This window comes from Osmia lignaria, chromosome 10 (genome assembly GCF_051020975.1).
Source record: "Osmia lignaria lignaria isolate PbOS001 chromosome 10, iyOsmLign1, whole genome shotgun sequence".
Classification (NCBI taxonomy): domain Eukaryota; kingdom Metazoa; phylum Arthropoda; class Insecta; order Hymenoptera; family Megachilidae; genus Osmia; species Osmia lignaria.
In genome coordinates this window covers 14,234,918-14,254,663 of record NC_135041.1, presented here as the reverse complement: position 1 = coordinate 14,254,663, position 19,746 = coordinate 14,234,918, and the positions used below count along the sequence as shown (strand labels likewise).

The following is a 19,746-nucleotide window of genomic DNA, read 5'->3' as shown; positions in this document are numbered from 1 at the left end:
TATCTTGTCTTTTTTTTTTTTTTTTTATAAGTGACGTCACCTATATATGTTGATAATTATACACGACGAAAGCGGAAACGAAATGATAATGATACCGCTATGCTGTATACGATACATGATATCTCTAAGCTTTTATTTTATTTTGTTGCTGAGATCGTCTAGTTTTTATTCTCGCTTGCAACGTAAGAAGAAGGCCCGCGAGGACATCATGATTTGGCAGTTTTTTAGCAAACAATAGACGCTTAACCGAGTCATCGTAAGTTAATAAAGCGACCATATTTTGTAACAAAAATCCTTGGCAATATTCTAAAAGTTGAGTCGCGTTATAAACCTGAAAAGTTTTCATATAAATGTTGGAGCTTGTACAACAAATGATAAATGTATATTTTGTATCCTCCATCCCTAGGAATACATAATTTAAATTAAATAATATACCTTTGCATGAATGTACATGGAAACAATGTTATCAAGATCAACCATTGAAGAGCATTGCGCTTCACAGTACCTAAGCAAACCATCTAATTGGAAGAAATTCGCTGCAGCCATTAATTCCAAGACATCACTTTGATTAACTTCTAACGTGGCGCATCCACCGTGGTACAAAAATTCCATAACCATCTGGAAAATAAAATTTTTGATATAGGGTCTTTTTAAAAGACACGGGAATTTTTATGCATTCAGATGATATATACCTGAAAAATGTGGTATCGTATATCATTAATCTGTACAATAGGAGGATTTCCCTCGCATAATTTGGAACTCAACATGTTTCTAAACCTTGGAGATGATGTGACTAAAACAATTTTATGGCCATAGAAAACTCTACCCTCCACTCTGAACTGTACATCGCTTAACTCTGGATTATTTACAAATTTCGGATCTATTCTTGATCCACTTGAAAGTGTAGTATCTCTGATAGGTTTTATCGGTTCCCACCCAAAGCATGTACAGAAAATGTCGGCAAGAAGAAGAGTCGTGCCTTCTTTCTATATGAAAAATAGAAATAATGGATGATATAAATGTTATATAAACTTTCGTTTCATTCTTATTGAAACCTACCTTACTATACCTAAAAATGTTAAATAACAAAGGAAGACATTCTTGTACAAATTGTGTCGAATAATCATCTGGACACACTTGAAGGAAATCTTGAAGCAATTGATCTATCACGGAATCTAGTCTCATTTCGTGAGCTGTTCCAAGACTATGCATCCAACAATGTAAGGTCCAACCTACTTTTAATCCACGAAGTTCCATTGTGATATCTATGAGATACATTGAAATTTAAAGTACATACTTCAAGTGCCATTAAAAAATACTATAAACGTTTATTTATTTTACCTAAATGGTTACTTTCAGCACTGTGATACATCGCTTCTTGCAAAGCTTTTGTCTGAACCTTATTAAAAACTGGTTCTTTTCCTTCCCTTCGATTCCCTCTTCCATCTACAGTTTGTTGTTGCGGACTGCTGGCTGCGCTACCTTCTGCAAGAATCTCTTCCAAAGACAACACCTCTTTTTCTCCTCGTTTAGCAGAAAAATTCAGAGGATGAGATAATAGCTGGTGAAGGCAGCTTCTTTGACCATGAGCTGTTGCTACTGATATCGCACTGTACAAGAAATTAAAAAAATAAAGAAAGAGCTGAAATATGAAAAGATGAATGTTTCGCTTACCTGTAACAACCACGTTGCGCTGATCCGGAGTAAGAAAACGAATCTTTGATCAACGTCGACAAAAATGGTTGCGCTCCGTGAGCTAACAGCAGTGCCACCATTTCGTTGTTACCAGTCGCTGTAGCCGCTTGCAACGGTGTAACTGTACATTTGTCCTCACTGGGTTTAGCACCACCTTCCACTGCTGCACCTCTTTCCAACAATATCCTGGCGATATTACAGTGTCCCATCAATGCCGTGTAAGTTAAAGCGGTCCAGTGTTGAGTTTCAGCATTGAAAGCAGTTTGATTGCAGCAGACATTGCTCGAAACGTTGTTCGAAGGACTTGGTAAACTGGAAGCTGAACTCGAAGATTGCATACTTTTCCCTGAGGACATAATCGAAGATGGGGTAACAGGACTTCTAGTGCTCGATGTCCCTGGTGTTACAGGAACCTTGGAAGGTGTGTTTGCTAATTGACCAGTGGAAGGTGGTGGACTTTCTATATTCAAGTCCGCTCCAGCATCTAGTAAAGCTAGTACAGCAGTTTCATCCCCGTTTATGCAAGCAATCATCAACGCGGTGAAACCATTGTCGTTAACCGTGTTGATTTTCGCTGATGGCAAAAGAGGCATAGCTTGAGCTATCAGATCGGCACGACCACTGGTTAACATTTTGAACGCCATATCCATCGTGAGAAGACGCACATATTCGGTGTCATCGATGCGTTTCGAACAGACTGAAACTTCTTCAAAGCTGTGGAGAAAATACAGCGTTTGTATAAATGTTAATTGATAAGTTATACAAAACTACACGGTATCGATTGCATATTTGGAACGCAAAAGTTTCACACACCCTCTACATAATATAAATATACCGATGTGCTTTATTACCATATAGGTCTAACAGGGCAGTCTACTCCAGGTAATAGCAATCTGGCAGCTTGATTAATATCGTCTTGATCTACAACGAGGCCGTGTCTATGTTCTGCATGAGCAGTTGCAACGCGTAGCCATTCTACCAACGGTGGAAGGACCACGTACGCTCGTTCATAAGCGAGTTCTTGTATACCAGAACCTCGTTCACCATGCTCCAACTACATACATATAATATTTCGTTATATCATAAGCATATATTAGTGGGTGTTAGGTAAAAAGAGATAAAGGTTAAACGAGCAAACCTGTGAACACCTCATATAATAGAACAAAGCGTTCAGTGCCTTGGTTGTTAAGGGTATGGGTGAACGTCCGGCTTGTGCCACTTTGGAGATCAAATCTATCAACTCTGACATCGAGCCGACACAGGTGGTTAACAGCGATGGTTCCAATGCTGAACTCGTTGCGTCTCTTCCACTGCGAGACGACGACGAAGAAGAGTTTAAGGAACTTACACTTGCCCAACGTGGCATTGCCAGAGCACCTTAAAAATGTATATGTAAAATCCACAACATAATGCATACCAAGGATAAATAAATACAATTCTACCTGATGCTGTTCGACCAGCATTCAAATGCGCGTACGGTTGCAGAAGACCCCATAAATCACCGCTGTTCGCTATGGCATGTTCCAGCATCGTCGCGGTTAACGTTGTGTGCGGATCGGTAGGTATGCATTGTAACAATATTTCTTCCAGAAGGTTTTCAATACCCGCGGTCAAATATATCGCCGCGTATTCGTGTATCATTCTTCCAAGCCGTACGTCGGACATCCAACGAAGAAATCGTCCTACCGGTAGCTGCAATCCTGAACGAGATGCTTTTGATTGCTTCAGCTGATCACCGGATACGGCAAACATAGCCGCGGCTCTTAAGCATGCCTGTACGAAGAGAAAACGAAATTTTATAAGCGTTTGATAAAATGAAGTAAAAATTCCTGCTGGTGGGATATTACCTTTTCAATAAATTCCACTAGGAGTAAGACATGTACAGTTTACAAATATATTAATAAGTATTTATCTTAGTTTTCAACGCGTTGCCTTACCTTGGTGCAAGAATCTGCCAAAGCCGGACAAAGCACAATCTTGAACGCGCTGTACACTTCGTGTTTGCTGCAAAGGCCAACTGGTTTCGCTAATCTTTGCGTTTCTCGACCAACTCTGACCAGGGCGCGTTGCAACAAATAAGAGAGCCGAGGTATCGTTTCCATCGACACTTGTTCCATGTGCTCCCTGGTTCTACCATTTTGTAAAACCCGTAGGACGTCGTGATGAGTCCAGGGTAATTGTTGCAGTTCCACCAGTCTATTGTGCGAATCAACCCAGACGAATTCGTCGGCGCTGGTCACGTTAGTGTTGATAGTTTCCAGGCTGGAATGTCTCATCAGCCTCCTTACAGCTGGTTCTGAACTCTCGGAGCCGCTCAAGGAGGAGTAAGTCGATGATGATTTGTGAGAGCGCATTGTCAGCTGCTGGATAGCTAGTTTGATATCCTCTAAACCGGAACCGGACCAGGGTACCTGCAACTGCAGCGATATTATTGGTCTATTGGATTCTATATAAATTTTGTAATAATAATTTAACCTATCTTCAATTATTCAACATTTGTCTCTTTAAATTAATTTTCATTTATAAGATAAGTGTATATTAACATCAGCTGACTCTCTACAACGATATATAAAGTATTAAGAAATTGGAAGGTTTCTTTGATCAATAACGAGTTGCAAGGTTTCTACTTATTATATTCTAAAGATCATCGTAAGAAGGACACCTTGGCAGGTGTAGCTCTGTGTCTATTGCGATTCTGGCCGGATCTACTCCTGCCATTTCTCTGTGTAACCGAGGCTGACAAACGATCGTCTTCGGGCACCGAGTTCAACTGTTGGGGACTGTGAGCTCTGTGGTGACGATGCGGTGGTGAACTGCTGCTCGTGTGGCCACCCGTGTCCGACATGCTCGCATGTCCCGACGATCGATTCTCATCCGAGGAACTATTACCAGTACATTCTGGTCGCCTCTGTAAATATAAAATATTGATGCTTTATGACACTGCCTTGCGGACATATTGTACGTATCTACAGATACTGATAGATAATAAAATCAATGCGATCTATCGGGATAAAAGCGTTAAAAATTATGTTGAATTTTCCATGTTTTTAAAATCAGCCATTTGATACTTGATTAATGAAAATGAACCACGTTTCCAACTAGGAATTTATTTGAGTATCTTCTTTCGGTGTAGTTGATGGGACGGTGAAATGGTATACAATCATCAGATACCTGAAGCGCACGAATTTCGTGTAAACTGAGATGGTGATGCTGAGAATGATGAGGGTGCTGAGGCGTTGGCGTTGGTGCTACGCTATCCGTGTCCCTTTCCGCTACCATGTGAACCATATTGTGGACACCGTTTTTCGTTGAACTTTCCGTAAAATCCTTTGAATACGGAGGACAATACAATTCCCTTCCACTGCCACCGCCACCGCCACCGCCGGGTCTGTGAATGAAACAACAAGTTAGAAATTTTTATTTCTTATCGTGTATTCGAATTGTCAAATAATTGCGAATAATACGTTGAGAATTTCTTCGGATGGCATTACACGAAAATGTGAAATAAAACCTGATATCCTGTTAGGTAAGTTTCCACGTTAATTGCCTACCAAATAATTCCAGCGAGTCGGTTTCGATTCTTCTTCTTTTTGACCGTGTCTCGAGAAAGCGAGCACATAATAAGGAATCTGTTCCCAAGGCTTATATTCCGTTAGAACGATGCTTCGAGGAAAGTTACGTTCACGAACTTTCGGTTCGGTTAACCGACTCGTAATCTACAGAGCGATAAAAAAGAAAAGAAAATGAATCATGTAATCCCCTTATCGAAGATGCGACAGATTTCTTTCCATAATGAATGAAAATTCAAGGAAAATTTTTTCCTTGGGTTCGTTTCCGAAAAAAATTCGTATAATCACTGGAAAGAAAGAGGTAGATCGAGATCCATAGAATACACGTGGATCACGATTGCTCTTCTTATCGATCACGTGAATCTTTTGTACACCTTTGTAGTTAATTTCCACGCTGGAAGCGCATTCGCGTGCGATACTTTAGAGTTTGAAAAAATTACTGCTTTTTATCCCCTCGACGGGTACGGAATTTGATGATTCTCGAGCGGAAGTCTACGTCCATTTATAATCCGAATCTATTTTCGCAAAACCGTTAAGGATCGAGGGAAGAATCCAGCTTGAACAAACGCAACGCTTGATTTACCCCCTGAGGCGCCATTGCTGAACGAAGCTCCAGTCAGCCTTGAACCCGCTGTTGTCCCCGGGCAAGGACCAATAATCCTCGACCTGGCTCTCGTCCTCTTCGATCTTCAACACGTCCTCTCTACTCGGGCTAACGTTCACCACGATTTCGTGAGTGACCTTGGTGTCCTCGTTTTCCGTAAGATTCTTGCCCTGTTCGAAACCGTCGGTTTCCACCTTCCTTGCGTCCGACATCCTGGATTCATCTCTGGACGTAATCGGCGAAGAAACGTCTCTTTGACCCAGTCTGTTCTCTTTCTCTCTTTGTTTAGTGTCTCCAAAGTAGATGACGGTTTTATGAGCCACGTCTTTGTCGGTTTTCCTGACTGGCCTCACTTCCGGCGAGTGACACTTCTCCTCTAAGCTGACATCCTCGCGTTTCAGATCCGTCTCCAGCCATTCCCTCGACGGAGATCTAGTCACGAAGGGCAGACCACGACGCAGGATGAAGTTGATGCCCTCGCGGCGACCCTGAGCACCACCCTCCGCGTTGCCAGCCATCCTGCAATCTTTCAACTCCCGACAGATCACGCAGTAACAATCGTCACCGCATGATTCACGGTGTATCGCCGACATGTCATTCATTTGATGAACATTTTCGTCGATTACTATGAGGAAACGAATCGGTCTGCGACCGGAAACGGAGTGGAGGTTTCGCGGTGTGACCTCTTTTTTCTTGCTTATACCAAGAAACCTGACGAATCTGTGGATACTTCCGGTGGCGAACAGTAAAGCTTTTGATCAGCGTTCACTTATATTTAAATAATCCAACGAATGTTCGATCGATTCTTGATCGATAATAAATCTGCCCGTTAGAAGTCGTAAGAAAATCATCTAGCATCCAAATTGATTGGAAAGCAAGTTTCTAACGAGCGGTACAGATTATTTGTAAAGAAACGAACGTGTTAGCGTTCGTGATCGTTCATTCGTTTACAGTTTCTCACCGTTAGACCGGTACGTTTCGCCTCGATAGCGACAAATTGCACTCGAAGAAGCGTAAATTACCGCGAACGATCCTCGTTGATACGCGTTTTTCTTTCTCTTCAGAAGCCGGCACGCGACTGAAACTGTGGCTATGCCTTCTTTCTTCATATCAACAGGTGAAACGCGTGCACTTCCATCGCGGACCGCAATGCCGGCGAACAGAGGAGACAGTTTCGTATCACTTTCCTTTCGTTGTTTCTTTTCCATTCGGAGCACTACGTAACAGTATCACGAAAGCCGCTTATCACGCGATCGTTCTTCTTATTTCATCCACGGTTCTAGGTGAATGTCAATCTTCTTGCACTCTGATAAGAGAAAAAAAAAGGAAACGGTGCAATTATTCCGTAAATCGGGGAGATTTCTTTCCGATTCGATTCCGGGTTTACGGAGCAATGGCATAATAATTTAATTAGAAATTTCCTTGACCATTTACGCGGCTTTACAATGCTGCGTGCACCGAACATAGAACACAAGAGTAGACCAATTACGCGGATTGCGAACGCGAGTTTGCACGACTTTCACCGTTCTCTGCTCCACGCTTCGATCGATACAATTTTCCTAAGATACCTCTCCTTGAAATCATCGATGACCCGTAAAAGAAATTCCGAAATACCAAAATATATTGTACAGAATATCGGTAAATATGGATTATTATTTATTATTTGTCACTTCACTCGCGCGACCATTCAGAGCACAACGATCAGCTTATGATGAATGGTAAAAATGATAAGTATCGAAGGAAAAATGTGAGGATGATAGAAGTCGGTCGAGTTTAATCGACGAGCGGGGTGTATCACACGCGTAGCGAGTTTCTTGTCCCTCATCGCGTGGTTAAGTGCTGGCTGCCACTTGTAAACTGTTATGCTCTTTTCACTGGACAAGCCAAGAGGAAACGGGAGAGTGCAAACGAACGTGTTCTTTAGAAACCCCACCATATAGTGTCTATAGTAGAGTAGAGTAGTTTCGGGGGAGAGACTTCCGGCGACCATCCTACTTCCTATGACTGTGTACTCGAATTGCCCTAAACTCACGCCCCGTGACCATCCTCGGACATCGTCCTTTTTATCGTTTTAAATCGCTTCCTTTATCTCTTTCTACGATTCAACAGGGTTTACAATTACACTGGTACCTCGGTATACGTCCTGTTTGAATTTTTTCTCTCAATTCTGCATCATTTTTAAATAATCATCTGGAAGAAAAAATTAAATTAATAATCAATTATATTCACAGAGTTGATGTGTTATTAACTGACTGATCATACAAGTATTTTCAAGGAGGAGATTATTGGAAATTATTGAAAAATAAAACGATCGAAGTTGAAAAAGAAAAATATTTCAAGATCCATTCGGTGGACCGGAGTTAATTGAAACACATCGGGTCAGAAAGTTTGGGTTAATGAAGCAGCTGCTTCAATTATTACGAGGGTCTTTATAGAAACAGAGGGGGCAAAGTGGCATTTATTGGATAACGGAAATATGAGAATGAATTTTAGAAAGAAAAAATATCGAGAAATTTTAAGTAGATAATTAAAAATAGGAAAAGAAAGCAGCAAGATGTGTCATTATTTTCTGTTGACCCGTTACAATGGCGCTGAAGATTTCTCAGTGGTTTTCTAAGTGTAATTAACGTGGAAGGTGCAGGGTGTACAATGCGGAAGGTAGACAATTAACTAGGCCAGAATCGTTCCTGCGAGTACCATTAAAAACGACTATTCTACCGTAAAACGTACGTAAACCCCATGGAACAAACACGGGTGATACGTACATATAATGTTCTAATTGATCACGAACAAACATGCTTCTCATTGAAATCCGTCGATGATAAATTCCACGTGAAAGTCATAAGGTAATTTTACTTCCTAGACAAACCGGTCTTTGTACTTATATTTTTTCCCCTCAATTCTTTCGTTTACCGACTGCATTCTACGGGCAACCGACTGCAAACAGCATTATTATTTTAGTCTGTTACTGTTAACTTTATGCCAGCAGACTGTACCGGCTATCAATTAGCGGTGTATAAACTTGCACGATGCTTTTTATTAACTCGTTGCAGTTTTATGATTCAGTTCGTTTATACTACATCGTTTTCTCGAGTTATTCATAAAAATTCTATCATTTAACTATGATAATTACCTCCTTCTTTGTTAATTTTATGTCCACAGAAATTTTCATTGCCGTTCCATTCCATAACAAGTTTCTTTTTTAACCCTTTTTTTTGGGGGGAAAAAAATGAGATTTTATAGAATTTCTTAATTAAAATTCTACGTGAATTCTCATAAAATAAATGATTTATCATCGCTTCGTTGAAACAACGCGATCGAGTTTCTCGTTATCGTTGGTAATTAAAAGCTAATTAAATTTAAGTGAAATCGCTAACGATAGGATTCATAAATGTTTATCGCCGAACAGAGGCACGATTGTCCAAGCTTGCATCCCTTCGAAGAATAAAAAAAAGGAGGATCGACGGAAGTCTTTAATCTATAACATAACCCGTTCCTGCCAGAAAGAAAGGTTTTCCGAGGAGGAGTTCAAGGCATACATTGTCCGTGTTCATCTAGCGAAACTCCGGTGTCAAGGGCGACACACTGCTTCGGGGAATATTAAATTAATTACCGAACCGTAAATTAATTGCAACGTAAATCGCGGTTACATCACGCTTATGTAACGATATTATTAAGCGTATTAATTAGCGCGATTTATTAGGTTTATAAATTTCAATCTTTCCCCGGTCTTTTGATGAATTTGTAAACTCTAATTAGAAAAACAAATAGAAAAACGGTCGTTACATTTGATAACCCTTTGACGAGAGTATATAAAAAATGTGAAGTTCTATGAAAGCATCGCTTTGATCAACCGTAGAATTTCGATTACAAGCTTTAACAATCGTGTAAGAATGATTAGTCATCCAGTAATTAAGGAGTGAGTCATTCATTCAATAACGGAGGTCTGAGAAGTGATCCTTCTACGAGTGAACATTCTAGTAGACAGGATACATTTAACGAGAAAATTGTTCCAACTTTCAAACGTATCAATATTGTAATTAATAGTTCTTTCTATATCATCGAGGATGAGGATAAGATTCGATGCGATTAATCTCCTATCGTTATATTAAATTCTTCAGGTAGTCGTTTTACATAATCAACTTCATGACTCGCGTGACTGGTCATTTAATCCGATAGATTGACAAGTGTAATCTATAATTACATTTCGGTTAATGATTTACCGCTAATCTCAGAAAATTTGTCTCTTTGTTAATCGATTAGGTACTTACAGACATTCGTAAGTATAACAGACGAGTGTTATCAGTGAAATTGAAGAAAGTGAAATTGAACACGAACCAGCGAGTCGGATACCTGACCTACCGAACTGAGAAGTAACCAAGATGTTATCGTTGACGAGAAAGAAAGGAAAAAGGTGGAGATGAGGGAAGATTTTTCCCAATTACACCTTGAAGATTGAACTTGATCTTATCCCTAAGTACACGTCCCTGACCTAGCGATGCTACACGGTAAGTCGGTAAAAGCTAGTTAAAGATCGTGGGGCCGAATGAAAAGAGGAAGGAAAGGAAAGGAAAGGAAAGGAAAGGAAAGAAAAGAGAGAGGCCGTTAACCCAAATATCTCGGTCGGATCTGCTTAAGCATTAAAACGTGGATCCTCTCACGCACGGTTTATTATCGTGATCACCCCGTTCCCACTTAACGTTCCCCCGACTTTCAAACGGCTAATTAAACCGAGCTCTCTTTTTCGCACGATCGCGCGAAATTCTTCGCGGTGTTGATACAATTTCTATTTCGTCTGAATCAACACGCCGGAAGAGAAGGATGACTTGGTTCGTATAGGGAAGAGGTATCCGGTTGATTAGTCGATGAATGAAAGGGGAAGATTATGAAAAGTGAGAGTAGAAGCCTGGTTCTACTCGCCTGATGAATCGAATTAAAGTGGAAAGTGTAACGTAGCTGTGAGAGTTCTTTTAATTGCATCTGTATTCGAGGATGGTGAAAATGATGGCACTTATTGTGCTATTCTTTCGAAACACGAGAAACGAAAGCGAACTAGCATCCAAGAATCGAAGACAAATTTTTGAGAAAAAGATTTACGTTCGCTGACCAGCCATCCAGCGAAAGAAAAAAGTAAAAGAAATAGACAATAGCGTAACAAATAAAACGAGCGTTTGCAATCCCCCCATTGTTATCATTCTTAACGGGTCGTTGAGAACTTTATAGCGTGTCAGTTCGTCATGGAAAAACGTTCGACGTGTAATATCCATGGTCTAGGTACGATTTAACGCTAGCCTCGATGTAATTGTTTTACGTAATACGACATAACCGCAAGATGTACGGAGCGTTTCAAAAACAGCGTACACCTTTGAGACGATAGATTCTTCGTAGCAAAATGAATCGAAAAGTCCTTTACCGTTTTTCGATCCGAGGATTCCTTGCGAAGATATAAGCGATTGAAAATTGGACGGTCGACTTCCGGGGTGCACCGTTTGAATTTCACCCCGGAAGTCGAGGGTTCAATTTTCAATCTCTCGTATCTCGGAAACTAAGCGTTGGATCGAAAAATGGTAAAGGACTTTTCGATTTGTTTCGACACGAGGAATGTATAGTTTTTGAGAGAGCTTATACACGGGTACACATTGGTGCACTTCAACGGAACGGGACCCGAGAGAGAACGTCACCGTAAATCGGTTAGCCAACGAGTTACACGGACAGGCTTTCTCTTCGATAACCCTCGATAACCCGTGGACGACACGCGGAATATTTTACGCTCGCCCATCCTCCTCGTCTTCTCGCGTTTCGTAATTCATTGATACCTTGGCTCGATTTGTCCGTGCTTGTTTTATGCGGGACGATCGTTGATTTCTATGAGACTTTTTGTCTTATTAAAATACTTATTGTTTTCCTCTCGATGATCATTCCTCCCACTGAGTTATGGTGTACGATTGTACATAATAGTACAGTCCCTTTAAAATTATAGAAAGATTATTTTATTTATTACAACGACGGTAAGAACGTATAAGTTTTACTAAATTATTAGTATTTATTTTTATTTTATCCGACTCTAGCTGGTAATAACGCTGTGAAGCATAGTTCATTTCCTCATTTACAGTTTCAAGTACCAAGCAATCTATCAATCGCAGTAGAAATAAATCGTGATTTTTAAACAGCGTTACTCGTTTGCCACTCGTTTTACGGTGCTTCCCGTTGATTTCATAAATAATTCCCGGTGCTTTTCAAGTAGAAGCTTAGCTTCATCTTCTTCTTCTTCTTCGTCTTCTTCTTCTTCTTCCTCCTCTTCTTATCCCCTGTGATTATCATTCTCATGCACAGGGATTATATTCGCGCATTCCATGATGCATACACGCACGATTACAGCGAAAAAGATGACTGGCGTATTTTTTCGGGTCACTGACTCGTTCAAAATACAACCCATCGTTTAAGCTTCCTTTAATCTGCTACTCCTTTTATTCCATTTTCTGCCCTTCCTTTCTTAGTATCTCTTTTGCACCAGCTGGTCGGGGATGCTACACACTTTCTTCGAGTTTCACGAAACAGAAATTATTTTAATTTTTTCAAAATTCAAAATAACCTTCTTGGAAGTAGATTTTTTTTAAGGGTGAAAAATTCTAAGGGTTAACATTATGCCAAGTGGCACTTGGCAGAAAATAATTAATTTCTTTTATCATAGATTAATGATAGTTAATCAGGAAAATTCCTGATTAGTGTAAATTTTTACACCGCTGATAACAATTATTTTTGAATAAAAAAAAGAAGAGGGAACTTTCCAAAATTCGATCCCTATAAGGAATTGCTAACCCTTTCGCGTGACAGACAGAGGCTATTTTTAACAGATATTGAAAAAAGAAAAAAAAAGAAATCGAGTGGAATATGATACGCAATCGATAATTTTAATGTTACGCATCGATGGGCAATTATTATCGATTATAAGTTGGTGTCATACATATTGATAAGGCCGCGATGGGCCCCTGTTTTACATACGAATCACCAAGTGTGCACACGACACGCTCGCATCGCGGAATACCAATGAACCGAAACGTACACAGTACTTGCAAGTTACACTCTCGACCTAGAAATTTTCATCATCGTATCACCGAGCAATGTAACCTTTTCAAAATGACACAAACTTTAATAAATTACCCCTTACAATTTCTTTCTGTCCTATCTTCTAAGCAAGTGTAACAATCACTTCCTCCAATTTATTTGAAATAATTTATAACTTTGAAGTATTCGAAAAGAATCTCAACTTTTGTCGGTTTATTAAAACTCGCATTCGTTGATTCTGTTATTGGCATCCCTTAAACTCGAAGGCTTAAAGGAAAAAAGGAATCCGGTACCTGGAAGTTTTATTTACACGTTGTATTAGTTGGTGTCTCGTGGCCGTTACGTGTACACAGAGATCGGGTGAACGAACTTCCGAAATTTGTGGACCTATTACGTGAACCCTTAAATTTCAGTAGCTATTTGTATGCCGAACAGATTTTTCAGTGGCTTGCCGAGAGAGGAACACGAGTGGTGTCGATGGAACTAAATGATGGGGAAAGGGGAGGTGTGTCTTACGAATATATGCTCGTTCGACATCGTTAATCGAATCGCTCGTAATTACGTACATCGTAAATTTTAATGATCCTTAATCGGATCGCTCGCTGCACCGCACTGCGCTGAACGATCTTTTAACGGCGATGTTTGGAGATCCCGCTAAACATTGGGCCGAAAAAAAAAACATGTGAAAAATTATTGCTACTATAATTACACAATAATTAAAATTATTAAACTCGGCTGGATGCCTATAAACTCGTACCAGTCGTATTACGATACGTTATTTCGACAAGAAGTCTTACCAATTAGATACCTACGCTTGTCTAATCGCATAACACTTTTCAAAAGATGATTTTATCTAGTTTCGTGTAGAAAGGAATTCAATTCCCTGACGATTTTAATGGACTCTTATCGAGGCTAGGATCACCATGATCGTTTGATCATTAATCAGATCTTCGTTAAGATCGATATCGATTACACGATAGCGGATCAGCCTGGCGAGGAGAAAAATAAAAGGGGAAAAGGAGGACTCACCGACGTGGCTTGGGTCGCAGTATCTCGTGGCCGGAATCGGATATGCAGATACTCAGGCTCAATGGTCCTCCATAATGTTCGGGAGGCGCACCGGTTTGGACAGTTTGCTGCTGGGGACTGGATATACCGCCAGAACCGGAAGTCCCGGTCAAAAACAACGGCTGCTGACCGCAACCGTCCATCGTTGGTCGTTCGACGTTCATTGTGTCTCCCGTTGCGGCTTACGCTGCAAGACCTGCAAATATTAACACGTTTTAACATTGTTCCCAGGTCTTTGAACCGGTAGTTAACCCTTCATGTTTCAGAAATAAAGAAGAAGAGTATTGTTTCAGTTTCGCTTTCATATACATATATGTTGCAAACATTTTCTTCTGGCAAGAAATATAAAATAATGAAACGCGAAGAACGAAAGCAAAGTCAGCGTCAATGAGCGCTTAGAAATTTCATGAGAAATCTAGAAGATTGCGATTGGGAAAATCTTTGGAGGAAAGTAATTATGCGAAACTTTCTTCGCGATCTCGAAGGTCATTAACGAACAGCTGGATAATCCAAGGAATAATTGACGATCCGATGTTATCGCTGGATGAGAGGAAATAATTATTCCACTGTTTAGTGTCTGTTGTCGCACCGTGGAAAGTGTTAATTATCGCTGGAAACTCAGCGAATATGTTAATATTCGTTTGTTTCGCTTCAATTCCAGTACAATTCCTGTAAATTTACCCAAACTTTCTCTATTAATTATTTTATTAAATCATTTATATATTTCAATCAATTTTCATTAGATTTTCAATCCTTTTGATTCTAAAAATTCTATTTCTTGCTGGAATGTTGTTGCAAAACTCCTACACTTTATATGGACTAATAATGAACGTTCTATGAACTCCATTCGGGGTCAATTGCAGGTATGCTCGATACCCGTTCATTACGCAATCTATTAATGGTAAGAAAAAATATACATATGAAATAACTGCCTCCTTTTACGGGTCAATGCAATCTTATATACGATTCATTTCTCATTTTGTATTTACTACTCTACTATAATTTATTCAAATATGCATTGAAACAATACTGAATGAAAGGTCGTCAATGATCAAAAATTTCAAATTAAAGCATGAATTGAAATTATTACTTTTCACTATCTTTAACCTCTGTTACTTAGACCATTTTTATTGGATAACATACTTGGTATGGTTATTTCTAGTGTACCATTTAACTCGTTAACAATTCAATAATATTCTTCCAACGAACGGTACAGGGAAACAAGCAAGTTTCATACAGAAGAAGGCAACATTCTCATATGCAAGCGGTCACGAATGAACGATCACGAAAAAAAGGCAAGCAACACGTTCACCTTTAATTTTAATTTTCCTATTTCGAAGCCAGATCGTTCTGTCCTCCGTTAACGCCGTTGCACCTCCAGGCGATTCTACTTGATAACTGGTTTTCAATCAGTTGCTCGTAAACTCGGACACCTCGATCACTTAGACGACGTGCTATTCGTGATAATTACTAGCGTAGTCCTTATCAAGCAGGCCTGTACTTTGTTAAAGAAAATTGATGCGTTTGAAAGTTTTCAAGAGCTACTAAAACCTCAACGTAGCCAAAAATAAATAAATATTGTATTCACCTCGCTCTATTTAAATAAATAAATAATTAAAATGTAAGTCCTGGCGCGAGAAATAATGGCGCAGGTTGGTTCGATTCTTTTTGTTTTTTTTCTTTTTTCTTTTTTTGAAAGATTCTGCAAACGAGAGAAGCTGACCAGTTGCAGCGTGTTGGTCGGTTTGATGGGAGCCCATGTATGCAATTACTCTGGTTGGCTCCCAAAGTGCTTCCTTAAACGTGCATATCGGGAACACAGTCTCGCCTCCTCCTTCTCACCCCCGTGTTTCTTCACAAAGTGAAAGCACGCGCACAATGTTCGCTGCCCTTTCGTAGAATTTTCATCCACGCGATATTCGCGGAATACCAACATTCTTCAGGATCCTTCCACTGTTTTTGTCCAGAGAAATGAGCACTTCTGATCCCCTTTTTCTTTCATCAAACACCTCAAACAAAAAAACGTCCCTCTGACTTGATTTTTGCGATCATTTGGTCTCTGCAATCTTTACAGATCGTCATGGGTGTAATTTTAAATCTTGTATAAGTTTGAAAAGGAAATGAAATTGCCTTTTTTATTTTCCATGAATGTATAGATTGGAAATTTTGCAACTTACCAAACATGGCATTCAATTTATTTTTTCAACTCTTATATATGTATTATGTATCTTAAAAAGGTAAAGAATTTCTTTGTAATGTGGTCACTTTTGATCCAGCAGCTTCAGTACCAAACTTGTCTCGTGATGATCCTGTTAGCAGAATGTATAAGTGGGTCAACTGGACACGTTGCTTTCAGCTTTAACGGATAAACGTGTGCGAATAAAAATTGAAAAAAAAAAGAAAAAAAAAAAATTAATCATCGATACCTTTTTGTATTCTAAATATACGTTTCTATGCCTATTATTATTCCAATTGCCTTATTTCTTCATGGCCTACTTAAAGAATCCTGGTTGTACACAATTTTTTATAATCCTCCTATAAGATTCCTGGTGCTTTGCTTTTTTATTTGTACAATTCTTTACGACTCCTTTTCTCCTCGTATTCAAGTTCTGCTCTACTTCCACTTCATTACTTCTCATCATTCTTATCCATCCTTCAACTATCTGAAAGCTTTGTAGTTATTTGATAGTTTACTTATACAGTTTTTAGTATGAACGTATTTGTATTATTGCGCGCTTAAAATTCAAATAGCGCGCCCGGAAGTGTCCATACTTTCTTACCTTGTGTTTTGAATAATGGCGCCTACAATCAGTGTCATATTAGGCTATCGGTTGATGTTGCAAGTTACAAACACGTCTTGTAATGAAATAAGTGAATTTTACGTGGTCGATAATGTATGCCCGATATGCTATTACTAGGAAGTAACGGTGTACAACATTCTTCTTGTCCCGTGATGAAAAATACAATTTGTCAACGTTAACAGATTCCTTTAATTTCCATAACTGTCAAGCAGCTCCAGAGATACCAATCAGGGATCAACCTCAAAGGAACTGAAAGTTGCCGACAAGATTCTCGCTGGGTAACACAGACTCGCTCTAGCTCAAAACTCACGTTTAACCTTATCTTAATCTTGACCCGTAGTATATCACGTATACACACCTCCACAACCGACAATCCTCCTCTACAAACGTAAGAATTCCCTCTTTATGGGTAATTTACAAGCTACTGTGATTAGCTGTACCGAAGGGAGTTTGGGAATTTCTAACGGAGATCTGTGTTTCAGTGAAATAATAAGAACATACCACCACAATGTAAACATAACCAAAAAATACTCAACACTCATGATCGTTCAGATTTTGGAAGGCGCGCGACGATCTATCGCGCATGCGCAGTGAAACAATAAAAATAAACGCGGGCATTAGTTACGCATGCGCAGTGAGACAGTGGAAATAATACGATACCTGGTCCGTGTGATTTCACAAGAACCAGAAGAAAATTCGTGTTTCAGGGTGATGCACGTGGGCGTAAACAAAAGTACGATTCTGCCTGGGGCACGGAATGTGCTGGACGCGGCGCTGAATCCTGTACACCGACCAGGTGGTACGGCATCGAGTGTACGAGTGTACATACGGCGTGGCATGGTGTACGGTCGTCCGCCCCGCGGCCGCCGCATTCCAACGGCTGCCCAAACCAAAACCTATATCGCGTATACCCATCTCACTCGTCCTTCTTTCTTTCTCACCTGTGTTCACATCGTTTTTCCCCTCTGTCCTACTCTTTACCCTCTCCCCCTGTATCTTTCCGCCCCCACCACCGCTCCTCTTATTCGAACCCTTGCCGCGATCCTCTTCGCAGGAGAAACGCGGCTTTACATTGTGTACCCCTCCCTATCACTCCCTTTCTCTCTCTCTCACTCTTACTGCTATCACAGCGACACATGCCATGATCTTACAGCGAATTTTTCGATCGTTTCGTTGATCTTGTCGTTCGATTGCGTATTTAGAAAACTCGCGGACCGTGTTCCTGTTTCCGCAGGATGTCGCCAAACCCCGATGACCTTTCTTATAAGCTAGCTCCTCGTCTTCCTATTTGTCATTATTTATACGTTTCTCTTTTCCATTCTCATCCCATCGATCCAACGACACGGTCCATCGGATGCATTCCATCGACGGGTATCACTCTATACATTACCGATTGCTCTTTTTCATAATTTCTTCTCGACGTTAATAGAATGCGTGTAAACGCTTCACGAAGAACCGTAGATCAATATGATTTATGAGATCGTTACGAACCAGTGGGTCCATGGATGCCCTCCTTGCAAGTAAACGAACGTACGATTTAATAAGTTGTACCGAGGGCATTCGTTTGCTGCCGTTTAAAGTTTATAGTAGTAAGTACTATGTTTACGGTCACTGAACAAATACGATTCGACATTACACGCGATACGCATAATTCTGCGCATTAATCGATTAATACAGATAATCGCTGACAATCGAGTATGCGATATCGAGTAAAGGCCCGCGAATATGTTAACTACCTATTTGTATGTATTTTTCTTTATAACAGAATAAATAATATTTGACATATGTAGTGATCATTAGATAGCAACGTTCGATACGGACTCTGTATCAATGTCTCCGTATACGTCACTGAACTGGCGAAAGTCTGAGGAGAATGACGATCTATCAAAGGAGCGCTCTTGCGAGTGTGCAATCTACACGGGTAACCAGTTAGCTGTAAATCCTTTGAGAGATCCAAATTATTCCTCGTGAATTTACGCGGTACCTTATGATTTCTAAACGATATAGAAGCGCTGCTTACATTTCAAGAAAAATACACCAAGTTACAAGGGAACGTCGTGTGCGGTCGAGAAAAATTTAATTTTCGGGAAAACCGGTTTCCACAGTTATTAGAACAGTTAATGCACGCAAGCTTTTCAAATTTATCAGTTTTACAATTTATGTATTTATAAATTATGAAAATCATTGAAATAAATAAAACACTGTCATATGGGGTTGACATCAATTATTTGTTAACTTATGCTTAGAATTTTCCCAGTAGTATCGTTATAGGATTAGTCAGACAACTTACCGAAGTATTTTCAACGTGTTGGTAAAGATAAACATATGTACATGGTCGCCACGACGAGCACATTCGGTGAACACTTTGAGAAAAAAAATGATTTAACATAAACTTCACTTTGATCGTTCAATGTTCACGTTGCAGGAACATTTTTGACTTCCGCTATGCTTTCAAACGATGCATAAGTACGGAATACGCCGCAAACGTATACATCATCGCTGCTAAATGTGCACCACGATGTTTCGTGAAACTTGTAAACACATATGAACTTTTTCAACCACGCAGGCGTAAATGACGTATATAAAAATCTTACAGCGATAGATGTATAAAGAATAATTCACCGTGTTTCTTTTTAAATCTTTGCGAGTAAAATATTCGATCTCATTATGGGACACAAAATACAGTTTTATACACGCGTCCGACTGAGTCGCCGCTTTTCGGCAGCTGTCAATTACTAGCAACACAGGCGCCGCGTTTGTGCAGCATCCTAGCAGAACCACTTTCGGTCCAGCCTACAAAAAACATCCTCTTCGGCAAAGAACGAACGTAGAAGACGATAATCCCGCCATCTTGTAGCACCTGGAAGAACCATTACAATGATTATCAATAGAGTTTATCATTAGCGTAATTAGAATTTTAAAACTTTCAAGTATCTAATACTTC

General features: G+C 39.9%; 1 protein-coding gene across 13 annotated transcripts; it reads right to left on the bottom strand.

Moving 5' to 3' along the window:
* Positions 1 to 4: 4 nt before the first annotated feature.
* Positions 5 to 19,604, bottom strand: LOC117611103 (ankyrin repeat and BTB/POZ domain-containing protein 2). Of its 13 annotated transcripts, none has more exons than XM_076690431.1 (19): positions 17,161 to 19,604; positions 16,782 to 17,051; positions 16,428 to 16,671; positions 16,179 to 16,310; positions 15,590 to 16,067; positions 15,314 to 15,501; positions 13,963 to 14,197; positions 4,867 to 5,083; positions 4,358 to 4,603; positions 3,633 to 4,112; positions 3,138 to 3,468; positions 2,834 to 3,072; positions 2,547 to 2,749; positions 1,675 to 2,409; positions 1,342 to 1,610; positions 1,060 to 1,265; positions 693 to 986; positions 436 to 618; positions 5 to 331 (listed from the first exon to the last, which is right to left on the bottom strand). In XM_076690431.1, exons 7-19 carry the CDS (start codon positions 14,163 to 14,165, stop codon positions 125 to 127), a joined length of 3,813 nt encoding a protein of 1,270 aa, XP_076546546.1. In that variant the 5' UTR covers positions 14,166 to 14,197; positions 15,314 to 15,501; positions 15,590 to 16,067; positions 16,179 to 16,310; positions 16,428 to 16,671; positions 16,782 to 17,051; positions 17,161 to 19,604; the 3' UTR covers positions 5 to 124. The 13 variants fall into 13 exon arrangements, with proteins under 13 accessions (XP_076546546.1, XP_076546545.1, XP_076546549.1 ...); XM_076690430.1 differs by having other exon boundaries at positions 16,782 to 18,315; positions 19,093 to 19,604; XM_076690434.1 differs by having other exon boundaries at positions 19,093 to 19,604.
* Between the last annotated feature and the right edge of the window lie 142 nt (positions 19,605 to 19,746).

Coding starts and splice junctions, on each gene's coding strand:
- LOC117611103 (XM_034339016.2), bottom strand. CDS start 6,470: ATGAATGACATGTCGGCGATACACCGTGAATCATGCGGTGACGATTGT. Junction 3,469..3,632: donor TGGCAGATTCTTGCACCAAG/GTAAGGCAACGC, acceptor CTCTTCGTACAG/GCATGCTTAAGAGCCGCGGC. Junction 332..435: donor CCATGTACATTCATGCAAAG/GTATATTATTTA, acceptor AAAACTTTTCAG/GTTTATAACGCGACTCAACT.